Source organism: Lithobates pipiens, unplaced genomic scaffold (assembly GCF_037356315.1).
Source record: "Lithobates pipiens isolate NorthernLeopardFrog02 unplaced genomic scaffold, aLitPip1_a1.2 Scaffold_8, whole genome shotgun sequence".
Lineage (NCBI taxonomy): Eukaryota > Metazoa > Chordata > Amphibia > Anura > Ranidae > Lithobates > Lithobates pipiens.
In genome coordinates, this window is record NW_027507903.1 from 555,756,988 (window position 1) to 555,770,152 (window position 13,165).

At 42.1% G+C, this 13,165-nt stretch overlaps 1 protein-coding gene across 1 annotated transcript in view; it reads right to left on the reverse strand.

Moving 5' to 3' along the window:
* The window catches only part of ADAM9 (ADAM metallopeptidase domain 9), a 171,467-nt gene that overhangs the window by 39,427 nt on the left and 118,875 nt on the right, over positions 1 to 13,165 (reverse strand). The window contains exons 8-11 of the mRNA XM_077469959.1: positions 9,217 to 9,288; positions 7,837 to 8,006; positions 2,333 to 2,414; positions 809 to 945 (exon numbers count right to left, since the gene is read on the reverse strand). Of these exons, the coding sequence (XP_077326085.1) occupies positions 809 to 945; positions 2,333 to 2,414; positions 7,837 to 8,006; positions 9,217 to 9,288 (461 nt within the window). The remainder of the gene's footprint in view (positions 1 to 808; positions 946 to 2,332; positions 2,415 to 7,836; positions 8,007 to 9,216; positions 9,289 to 13,165) is intronic.

Below are 13,165 nucleotides of genomic sequence, written 5' to 3' on the forward strand. Positions count from 1 at the left end.
AAGGACGGGGGCAGTACCAAATTCCAAAATCCTTCACCGAGGTAAAGATGATGATGCAGAGCCGCTGCTCCAGTTAGTGTAGCGCTATGCAATTGCCGACTTAGCATCCACAGGGTGTAAGTCCAGCTTCACAGCTGTATTAGTTAAGCAAACAAGATCTGAGTCGCTGCACTCTTAAAAACAGCCCAACACAAGGAGGGATATAGAGCAAACAAGGTGGACGTGTTTCACACTACATGGAGAGCTTATTCATAACCACTTTATGAATAAGTGCTCCATAAGGCGTGAAATGCGTCAACTGTGTCTTGCTCTGCTCTCTCCCGCAACAGATTTTATGTCCCAGTAGGCTACAGGACCATTCACAAAGCATCACACAAGCTGCACATGTGCAGTAGAGACCCAGCTGTGGACCCTCAGGAAGTCACAGCCGACTTCCTGTATTTAAGATTGCAGCACCAGAGACCGGCAGTAAGAAGAACCAGCTGCAGGGAGACAATGCTGGATTCCACGCACTTGTAAGTACCTGATATTTTACAGTCATCGGCTGCAGTTTTTTTACAAAAAAATAAAAAATTAATTAAAAAACATGCTGAGAAAGGAGAAAATTACCTCATCAGACTTCTGCTGCTCTTTCACCAGCCAGACACAGGTTGAGGATGGGGAGGTAGCCTAACTATATAACTATATTGCTTAATTACAGCCTTGCTGTACTCTTAGCCGTTTGCCTGGAGTTCAGTTCTAATAGTAATTTTATTTGTAGCAGAGAGCGAAGCTCCGTTAGGATACCATGACAAAACTAAACACTTACGTGGCCCCGGAGTTCATGATACAACCCCCTGGTGTAGGACAGGAACAGCCTCGTCCATTATCATGATTCATTCCCAGGTTGTGTCCCAGTTCATGAGCAACAATAGAAGAAAATGATTGCACATTGTGATGTGAAAACTGTAAAATAATACAGAAGGGAGATAAAATTCATCATTCTACACATATAGACCTGTTTGAGTTCAACCAACTTATAAAAAAAATAAAAAAAAATTCAACTACCAGGATAAATATTCTACAATGTGTACCAATTCGTACAATAATAATAATAATTACATAATATAACAATTGTTAATAACATTAACAATATTCATTTATATTGTGTGCATTTAAAAATACATCTAGCACCTTTTGAAACAGTCTGCAGAGTCAACTAGAACCAGATCATGTGGAATGTGAACTATTTTACATCTCACACCTCTTACAGAAAAGAACCCTTTCTGTACGCAGAGCAAAAATTGCTTTTCCTTCAGTGCCATTGTATTATCAATAGATGTCACATTATTTTTCTCAACTGCACATAATATTTTAGATTTGTATTATTAAATGTCTAATTAAGGAAAATTATTTTCCAGAACTTATCATAGTTGCAGAGGACATACCAGCAAGAAGGAAAAAAAATACTTTAGGTTCTAGACAGTGCGACCATAAATCTTACCACTAAACAGATAACAATAAGTTGCCATTCTTGTACCACGTTTGTGATTTTGTCTTAACTAAATAATAAAAATATTGTAAAAGAAATTTTCCATGTGTGTTGGAAATATCTGCAACATAATATTTAAAATACAATTCCAGGATATCACTACCTAGTCTTATAGCTGCTCCCTCCTGCCTCTGAACACCTACACTATGCCCTCGTAGAAGAAAAACTTTTTTTTGGATGTCCCAGACCGAACATGTGATCGGCTCCCCTCTGTCAGCTATTATCGGCTTCAGGAGAGAGGAGGGAGCCTCAAATATGGATGGGCCATAATAAGCCTATAGGTGGCGCCACCGCTCAGACATTACAGCCGTTGTCGAGTGCTCTTTTTTCCCCTGCAGCCGGTGCTGGCTGACACATGGGAGCCGGATCATGTGACCAAACCTGAAAACGGACTGAGGAAAGGTAAGTTAGTATAAGTTTTAGGAGGGGGAAGGGAGCATTTTTAAGATTAGTTAGTAATACCCTGAAATTCTACTTTAAAGTGTTACTAAACCCACAACAGTAAAATAAGGCTGGGTGGGCTGGATGATGATGTACGTTCTCCAGCCTGGAAAATGATGTAGGCTTGCTACAACTTCCAAATGCACACTTTAGTGTAAGCAATTTCAGTACAAGAGAGGAGCCTGTACAGCAGTGCAAGACTGAAGGGAAGGCTGGAGCTCAGCTTTCATAACTTTGTACTAAGAATAAGTTATTGGCTAAATGTTCATAGCCTGCCCTCAGTTCTTACCCATCTCTATAGTACCATACTTTAACAACCAAAGGAACATTCTTTATATTGTTAAAACACATAGGACATACCACATTAATGCCACCAGCGTGACTCCTGGAACACACGGTGCCTACAAAAGCCATTCCTGCAGTGCCTCCAAATCCCTTCTTCCTGCAACAAAAAGTGTTAAAAATCAGAATATTGCCATTCCAGAGAAATAAAACAGAGCAGTACTTAAAAAAAAAGAAAAAAAAAGAGAAGCTGCCTTTGCCACCACCTGCACTGCACCGTTCATGCGTAATGAGAATTGTAGCTTTAGTGACTGCAACACGTTACATAGTTATATAGTAGGTGAGGTTGAAAAAAGACAAGTTAATCAAGTCCAACCTACGTGTGTGATTATATGTCAGCATTACATTGTATATCTCTGTATTTTGTGGCCGTTCAGGTGCTTATCGAATAGTTTTTTGAAACCACTGATGCTCCCCGCTGAGACCACCACCTGTGGAAGAGAATTCCACATCCTTGCCGCTCTTACAGTAAAAAACCCTCTACGCAGTTTAAGGTTAAACCTCTTTTCTTCTAATTTTAGTGAGTGGCCACGTGTCTTGTTAAACTCCCTTCCGCAAAAAAGTTTTATCCCTATTGTGGGGTCACCAGTAGGGTATTTGTATATTGAAATCATATCCCCTCTCAAGCGTCTCTTCTCCAGAGAGAATAAGTTCAGCGCTCGCAACCTTTCCTCATAACTAATATCCTCCAGACCCTTTATTAGCTTTGTTGCCCTTCTCTCTACTCGTTCCATTTCCAGTACATCCTTCCTGAGGACTGGTGCCCAGAACTGGACAGCATACTCTAGGTGCGGCCGGACCAGAGTATTGTAGATCGGGAGAATTATCGTTTTATCTCTGGAGTTGATCCCCTTCTTAATGCATGCCAATATTCTGTTTGCTTTGTTAGCAACAGCTTGGCATTGCATGCCATTGCTGAGCCTATCATCTACTAGGACCCCCAGGTCCTTTTCCATCCTGAGTTTCACCCAGAGGTTCTCCCCCCAGTGTATTGATTGCATTCATATTTTTTCCACCCAAATACATTATTTTGCATTTTTCTACATTAAACCTCATTTGCCATGTAGTTGCCCACCCCATTAATTTGTTCAGATCTTTTTGCAAGGTTTCTACATTCTGCGGAGATGTTATTGCCGTTTGTCGTTTATGGGGAACTGTGTCAAATGCTTTTGCAAAATCCAGATACACCACGTCTACGGCCTTCCTTTATTTAGATGGCAGCTCACCTCCTCATAGAAGGTTAATAGATGGTTCAGCAAGAACAATTCTTCATGAATCCATGCTGATTACGGCTAATGATACCGTTATCATTACTAAAATCTTGTATATAGTCCCTTATCATCCCCTCCAAGAACTTGCATACTATTGATGTTAGGCTAACTGGTCTAATTCCCAGGGATGTATTTTGGCCCTTATTTAAATATTGGTGCTACATTGGCTTTTTTCCATTCAGCTGGTACCATTCCAGTCAGTAGACTAAGTAAAAATTAGGAACAATGGTCTGGCAAATACCTGAGTTCCCCAAGTACCCTCGGATGCAAGCCCTCTGGTCCCGGTGATTTATTAATGTTAAGTTTCCCAAGTCTATTTCTAATTCTGTCTTCTGTTAGCCATGAGGGTGCATCCTGTGATGTGTGATGAGGACAAACACTGCAGTTTTGGTTACTGAAGCCCTCCCGGTTCCCTCGTGAAGACCGAGACTAAGGCCGCGTACACACGGGCGGATTGTCTGCCCAACTAAATTCGTCAGACAATCAGACAGACAGTCCGTTCAACTTTTGAATGAACGGACTTGACCACACACGATGAACAGACAGTCCGCTGAAAGCTTGCGCGATGACGTGTACAGCACGTACGACGGGACTAGAAATACGACGTCCAATACACTGCAATGCAACCTTCGGCGTGTAAATCCTTTCTGAGCATGCGCCATACTTAGTCCGTCCAACTTGCCTACACACGAGCGGACTGTCCGCTGAAACCAAGTTTGAACGGACAAAATTGCGGAAATTCCGAAAGACTTGGTCCGTCAGACTGTCCGCTGAAAAAGTCCGCTGAAGCCCACACACGAGTGGATTGTCAGCTGAAACACGTTTCAGCGGACTAAGTTGGGCAGACAATCCACCCGTGTGTACGCGGCCTAAGAATAAATTCAATACCTTACTCATCTCCTCATCCTTTGTAACCAGATGTCCTTCCTCATTCATTATGGTGCCAATGTGGTCTTTCCTCCCTTTTTTACTGTTTATATACTTAAAGAACTTTTGGGGATTATTTTTGCTCTCCTCTGCTATGTGTCTTTCGTGTTCTATCTTAGCCACCCTAACTTCACCCTTACATATTTTGTTGCATTCTTTGTAAAAACTGAATGCTGATGATGATCCCTCAGCCTTGTATTTTTTGAAGGCCTTCTCTTTTGCTTTTACATGCATTTTTACATTATAGTTAAGCCATCCAGGACTTTTATTCGCCCTTTTAAATTTATTTCCCAATGGCACTGGCTAATGCCAATATTTAATATGCTCTTAAAGCAAACCCATCTCTCCTCCGTGTTCTTTGTTTCTAAGATTTTATCCCAATTTATATCTTCTAGTAAGGTTCATAGTTTACGGAAGTGTGCTCTTTTGAAATTCAGTGTCTTTTTTATTCCACTTGTGTTTACTATTTGTGCGATTTATACTGAAGCCAATTGACCTGTTATTGCGGTTTCCTAAATTGCCCCGTATTTCCGTATGTGCACTGTTCATTCTCTTTTTCTGTAAATGGCAGTAATGCAGGTTCATTGGGGGAGCATGTAGAGGAAAAAAAATATTTAACTGTACAAATTTGGACATAATTTAGTGAAGAACATCAAGTAGGACTGGGTATAGTCTTAATATAGATTGTTTAGAAGCACTAACTTACTCCCCAGTACTTTTTGCACCACTCCCAAAAAAACCTGTAGATGGCGCTGTTATGTCCTAAAATAGCTTTGTTTGACTTAAATACTTTTTTCACAAATATAAAAACAGTAAGGCCCCTTTCACACTAGGGCGGTTTTCAGGCACTACAGCACTAAAAATAGCACCTGTGTAGCGCCGGAGGGCTTTCACACTGGATCGGTGCACTAGCAGGACGGTGAAAAAAGTCCTGCTAGCTGCATCTTTGGAGCGGTGAAAGGAGCGGTGTATTCACTGCTCCTAAACCGCTCCTACCCATTGAAATCAATGGGGCAGCGCGGCTATACTGCCGGCAAGGCGTCGCTGCAGCGGCACTTTGCGGGCGGTTTTAACCCTTTTTCAGCTGATAGCGGGGGTTAAAACCACCCTGCTAGCAGCTGCAGACCCCCGCTAAAACTACGGTAAAGTGCCACTAAAAATAGCGACGCTTTACCGCCGACGCACGCACCGCCCCAGTGTGAAAGGGGCCTATGGCTGGGTTCACACTTATGTGAATTGGATATGGGTTTCCCCGCAATAAAATTTGCATGAGAGGAGAGTGTGACCGGCTCTCAATGGAGCCGGTTCACACACCTCTGGGGCCACCGAAGAGTGCACTGGAAAAGGGTCCTGTGGTCAGTTTCAGGCAAAAATGTGGTCCTGATTCGTACCTGAAATGGTTAACAGGGTCGCAACTGAACCCACTGCTGGGACACGCGGCCGCAGCAAGCGTGAACCCAGCCTAAAGGGGAAATCTCCCCAGCTGGACAAAAAAGGTTTAATTATTTGAATCACATATCATTGTTTTTCGGGAGCACTATTTATGGCATGATTATACACATAATGCACTCCCATGCATTGTACTCACGTTATGGCATTCTGTTTAAGCATGACAAGTACTGTGTGTACACATGCTGTGCTGACATGCACCGTACATATATTACAGTCTTTGTTTACACATGATGCACTCACATGCATTTTGTGTACGTTATGGCCTCTGTGTACATATAATGCACTCACGTGCATTGTGCGTACATTTGACAGGGGAATTTGGGCTGTCATGCAAGTTCTGTGAGCTAGGACTTAGTATAATGTTAAGTTGTGTTTTTAAAACTTAACTGCCCCTCTATTAACCACTTGACCTTCGGAAGATTTACCCCCTTGCTGACCAGGCCATTTTTTGCTACATGGCACTGCGATACTTTAAATGACAATTGCACGGTCATGAGACATTGTACCCAAATAAAATTGATGTCTTTTTTTCCCCACAAACAGAGCTTTCTTTTGGTGGTATTTGATCACCTCTGTTTTTTTTTGTTTTTTTTTCTGTGCTAAAAACAAAGACCGACAATTATGAAAAAAACTAATATTTTTTACTGTTTGCTATAAAACATATCCAAAAAAAAACTGTAAAGAATGACATTTCTTCATAAAATTTAGGCCAATGTGTATTCTGCTACATATTTTTGGTAAAAAAAAATCCCAAGATGATTATTCTGATGGGTTTGCGCAAAAGTCATAGCGCCCACAACCTATGGAATCTATACTGGGATTTTTTTTATACTAATAATGACGGTGATCTGTGACTTATATCGGGGCTGCCATATTGCGGCAGGCAATCTGACACATTGTGGGAACCAGTAACAATAATATAGTGATCAGTGCTAAAAATATACACCATCACTGTACTAGAGACACTGGCTGGGAAGGGGTTAAACTATCTAGGGTAATCAAAGGGTAAAATGTGTGCCTAACCAGTGTTTTTGTGTGTGCAGTGTGCCGCTTTCACTAAGGGATGTGCTGGATTTTATTCCCTGCTTTGCAAGAAAACAAAGTCCAGCACATCCCTGCTGACAGGATGGAGCTCTACATTGTTTACATATGCAGAGCTCTATCCAGCGTATGTCCTCGTTGATTAGCATGTGGCGGCGGACATCCATTGGCCGGCACCCTCTGATCAGCTTCTGTGATTAATGAGACAGCAGTACAATGATCTTCCCAGTGAATGTCTGTCTGCAAGTCAGATCACTGGAGGAGAGCAGGCCGAGTTTCCAGCATAGCTAGAGAACTGACCAAGCTGTTTTTCCTGCCTAATGTGGTCAGTTTTATTAGGAAAGTAGAAGGACTGGCAGGAACACCAGGGTTTTCACATAGGGAAAGGAAAGGAAGCAATACAAAGAGAACAGGATACTTTTTCATACATGCACATGGTACAGCAGGCACATATCAGGAATATGAAATGTTGGGTTTACATTCTCTTTAAGCAGCATAAGAGAACATTCACATTTAGAAAGTCATAATGAGTGTACAAGGTAAATATAGGGTTTATAGTTTGGGTTACTGTGTCATGTAATGGACTGTGTGAAGAAGGGGTACAAATCACAACACCAACCGGTACACAGCTCTGAATCCTCCTCCTATAGATGGATGTATTGAGCTGTACGCCTGGCGTTCAGTGTAAACACTACTAATGGAATTATTGTCCACTATTGGCCAAGATTTTCTCCTGACCTTCTCGAAGTGCTCATGTACATTCCATTTCAATAGCACTAAATAAAGGAAATCCCTCTGTTTTGCTGATCCAGAAATACAAAGGTTACTTACAGAATAAACTGAGCGCTGTCATGTCTGCGGAGGGGTACAAGATTCTGCTCACGCCAGTTCACAAAACGCCCCAGGACATCTCCAGCCGAGCCTTCAGTACTGATGTGATTCATCCTCATCCAGATGTCCAACCCAACCAGGACAATTCTGATATTCAGCACTTTGTACATCTAAAGAACATTGGAGAAACCTTGGTCATCACCCAGGGGGGACAAGACATATCAGGGCTGAGGATTCATCAGATCTGACACCTTCACTACAAATGACTGCTGCAACTGAACTGGCTTTTCCCTTAAAGCTGAATCTTAGATAAAAATAAAAAAAATAATAATTCTCTACAGTTTTGTAGGGCTAATGAAGAAAGTCCCATAATGTGCAGGCTGTTGGATTCTGTAGAATTCTTCATTGCAAGGCTGCCCTGTCCTCTTCCTGGTGCTGAATGTCCAGTGTGGTAAGGATTAACAGCTTTGGGTCTCCGGGCCCAGCTGCACTAAAGATGAAAGAACTTTTCTCAATGGAGGAGCAGGCAGAAGGGCGTGTCCTCATTGGATCATCTTTAGTGCAGCTGAGGCTGAGCCTGGACGCCCAAAGCTATTAACCCCCGCAGTGCTGGAAGTTTTAGATTAACTTGGGTACAACCAACCTGCCAGATTTTAGGTGGTTATAGCCACTAGCAATAATCACAGTGTTCTCCATGACTTGCCCCCACCCTCCCCCCGCTAGAAGAACACAATTGGGATGGATTCCCCTGTTAACACTGTCTGTGTTGACAGGGAAGTCAAGGGAAAATTGCTCTGTCTACAGCCGGCTTAAAGCCCTGTACACACGGGCAGAATGTCAAGAGAGAAAATACCGGCTGCCATTTAGCCGGTCTGTCCCACATGCTGAAAAACCAGCAGTCGACGACTCCCGATCAATGTCCTCAGCCAATGGGTTGTTTCATCCGCCTGTTAGAACACAACAGCTGAGCGGAGTAGATCGCTGGACTAACCTTGCATGGTTAGTTCACAGCGACCGGAGCGGTCAAAAAAAATAAAAAATAAAATAAAAACTGTAGTGTGTACCGGGCTTAGGACTTTAGAGACAAAATTGGTTAGCCACCACAATGACTTTAATGCCAAGGTAAAATATCAACCACAAAGGGAGAGCATTGTTTTCAGTGGGTTGGCCAACTCAGACTTGCATTGTGAGGAAGCACAGTAAAGCACAACCACTGCATAATGCAAAAAAGAAGGAAGGAGAGCCTGCATATGTATTGAGCAGATATGGCTGGCCCCATGTATACATTTACTTACAAATTATACATTGTACCAGTTTTTTTTTTTCAACATGGCATAGGGAGAAAGGAATACAAAAGTCCCTTACACCTGTTCTACTTACACTGTCAAGATAGTTGGCCAACTGCACCATTTCAGCCCTCACTGCTGAAGCATTCTGTCCCAGCATATCATACTGTAAAAGAAACATACCTAGGTTGCAATAAATAAATACACACACCAAAAAGTGCAATGGACGTTTCACTTTAAATCAGCTAAATACATTCCAGATGCATCAAAACAAAAAGGTGTTTAAAATCTTACAGTTCAATTTCTTTAGAAAGCAGTCCCAGTGTGTGAGTAGAAAAGCCTGTGCCCTGGCAGCATGCTGAAGAGGAGGACCCTTGCTCTCGGGTTTGGAAGTAATAGTCCCTCTGCAGTTCGTCCTACATGCCCCCCTGCTGAGCCTGAGCTAGTGGGACCCAAAGCTGTCAGAATACCCTGATCAGCAGCTGCACTGATTGGCCATTACCCCAAGTCAGCAAGTTTCCCAATTTGTCCATTCGACAGAAGTCGATCAAATGATCTTGAATTCTTTTGAACAGGGATGACCACGCACCAATCAAAATTTGGCCAGTCCCTGCTGAACCAGTCAGATTTCAGCCTGTGTAAACAAAAGGAGGAGAGAGCCCACATCTGCCAGATCTTACAACGGTAATCCGGAGAAGGAACCGGAGGCGATACATGTCTATTTACATGCTGCACAACGTGAGTGTATGGATTGAAGTTTTCATTTTCAGATTTTAATAAATGGTGTCACACTAGGGGGAATGTGCGCTCTCGTCTCCTTTTGTTTACACAGATGCATCCCTACCACCCAGTGGAACATTTGGCTGCAGGGTCCCAGTGATTGATATGCATATTAAAGTGGACTACTAGTACCAGCATGTTGTGGGGGAACTCTAACCAGCACAATCTCTAGGTTTTGTGTTGTTGGGATTTCAGTACATCTATGGCCAGCTTAGCACAGACAATGCTCAGCCTGAAGCACATGTGTACATTTTTGTGGTGGGGCCTGTGAAGAGGACTTGGAGGGGGAGTATTAGCTAATTACAAAGCTGGAAGTGTAAGTGTAAACTGATCACAGCAGAATGACAATATTTGGATAGTCAGCTCCTCGGTGCGGACGCTGTGTGCGCAGATAGCAGGGTGAGGAGTGTGGGCGGAGGTCCTGATTAAGGGTGGAAATGGTCAGGGGAATTCTTAGTAATGAGACAATAACAGATGTGCAGATTACATCACATCAGAGTTCAGATACAGGAACACAAAGACACAGCAAAAACTATTAACCATTAATAACAACCCAAAGCATATGCTCATCTGCACAACCATCAAATACTCTATGTTCCGATATTCAGAATTTGTGCCTAACTCTACTGTTTGGTGATTGCAAAAAGCAGTGCAGCTGTCTTCCGCAGCTCATCAGAAGCTTTTCATCAGATGTTTATTATACGGAAAAAAATAAATGAAAGAACATAGAGGGGAATTTATAAAAACTGGAGCAGACAGAATCTGGAGCAGCAATACATGGCTACCAATCAGCTTCCCTTTATAAAGATTAAAGTGGAACTAAACTCAACAATTTAACAGTTTCAGAACTTTTTCATACCATGTGTGCAGAAAAACTGAAAAAAAAAAAAAAAAAAAAAACACAGAATTTCACTTGCAGACACGAGTTGACATCAGTTTTCAGGCGTGTTTCAGTGAGTTTTCTACACAATGCAGATTTCCGCGCAGAAGAAAATGCCGTACGCGCACGATACCAGTGTTGTGATGTGAATAGGACACATAGAGAACAATTGTTTCCTTTGTGCCCTTCCAGAACACGTGCAGAAAGACTCACACGTCTCTACACATGGTGTGAACGAGGCCTCAAAAAACAGCATGTGCCAGGAATGTAACCATCACATTGGTTGTGCTCTCAACCAAACTGTCAAACCATCAAATGGCTGGTGTCAGAACTGATCACATGTGCAGCACCATGGCGGTTGAAGTTTAAATAGAGACTAATGCTGGCCATACATTATATGAAAAATTGGCCGAAATTCGGTCATTTAGACAGTTTGTTCGTTTTTCAGCCAGTTAATGGGCATTAATCAGTTGGGATTTTTTTGAGGCAAAAAAAAACAAAAAACGAAGGACAAATTAATAAATTGAAAGGTTAATGTGTTTGCCGTCCAAACTGTTTGCACTAGGTATATGTGAAAAAATTAACAAAAAATGGATTTATGTCCACTGAACGAATTATCGGTCATTACATGATGGCACTTTCATTTGCTCTCATGGCCGAAAATGGGATTGAACGATTTTTCGTATAGTGTATGGCCAACATAAGATGGCAGCGTCCTTGGCTGGAAAGGATAGGAGGGTTTAATTTCTCTTTATCTGAACAAGATGAAGACAGAAGCCGATTTGGTGGTTGCTAGGTACAGCTACTCCACATTTTGTCAGCTCCAGCTTTGAAAAATGCCCCCTCATAGTTTGTTCTTCTGGTCAACACTAATTTATGCTCACCAGAGATAAATTTGATTAATAAGCAATGATCTGCGCTGCTTTGAATGAGATTTGCCATTACTTGGAGTGGTTTAACAACCACCACATTATCTGCATTGCATAGAAAAGCACAGAGACCCAGTGATGACATCATCTAGTCCTTTCCTAAACATTAAACCGGTTTTTATTTTGCAAAACTATCTGTCAAGATAATCTGCTAAATTTCAAATAACACTAAACTAGGCCATACTTAAAGGAGTAAATGTGATTTTGGACATGCATGTTCAGATCACTTGCACGTAAATGATTATATCCACAAAGGAGGTGGAGGAGCAATAAGACTTATCCAGCCTTATCCATAAACAAGAGAGACCAGAAAGTATCCGAAAAAACTGATTGCTGCCCGAGAATGACATGAGGAAGGTCTCATCCGAAAGAGTTCAATTGCTTTTGGTTAATTATATTTAATTGAACATGAACTCAAACAATTAAGATTTACCATTGTATATGCAACATCTAGACTTGGTAATTGTGCCTAAGGCCTTGAGCACACTGGACATTTTGCAAACTAAGCATTTTAGCAAGAAAAAAAAAAATAAGCTAGATGCTTGTAAACGCATACAACGCGTTTGGGAATGTCAAGAACGTGGGTGTTAATTTATTTCACTGGTCAGAATAAGTATTTATTCTGTCCAGTGAAATAAATTAACACCCAAGCGCTAAACATGCCTAGCACTTAGATCTACGTACACACGTTTAGGCGCGTGAATCGCTTTTTTCTGCCAAAACTTTGCTGCTCCTGGACGCACTGGATGCATTTTCTTTTTCTGCCTCTAAACACCATTGTGTGCATGGACACAAAGGCTAACATGCAGGGGCATTTAGAGATGGGAAAAAAAAAAACGCACCCCTGGAAGCACGTCCCTAGGAGCGGCATAAAAAACATCCTGTGCATGAGGCCAAAGCAGTATATTGAAAGATTTACCCTACGTTGAATTTCTCCTAAGAAATATCAAGCACTTCATGTGATTAGGCACTAATGTTGTGTAGCCTCATAGCTCTTTATCGGGGGTGCGAGATCTTCTAAGGCCCTGCTGCATCTGACTGCTAGGCTCCCCAGATGTGAGAATTGGTGATGTCACTACTGTGCTGCTCACTGTTCTCCTTGCTGGAAGTGAAGCTGTACCTAAGGACCTGCACCGCAAAGGTCTGCTTTCTTCTGCTCCATTCATTCGGTGGTCCTGTGCTTCCTCCTCCACCCCAGCTGATTCTTCCTCCATCAATCACCAGACCATCAATAATCAGGGGGCAGATCTGACAGGAGAAAGCAAAGCCTTGCCTTTACCAAGATGGCTGCCTCTTCCAGAGACAGCGCACAATAAGGGATGATAGGTCAGTAATACAGAGTCGATGACTGTCTTCATTTTCTGGCACAGTTAAAGTGGTCCTAAAGCCTACTTTTTTTTACCTTAATGCATTCTATGCATTAAGGTAAAAAAACCTATGCCGCAGGATTCCCC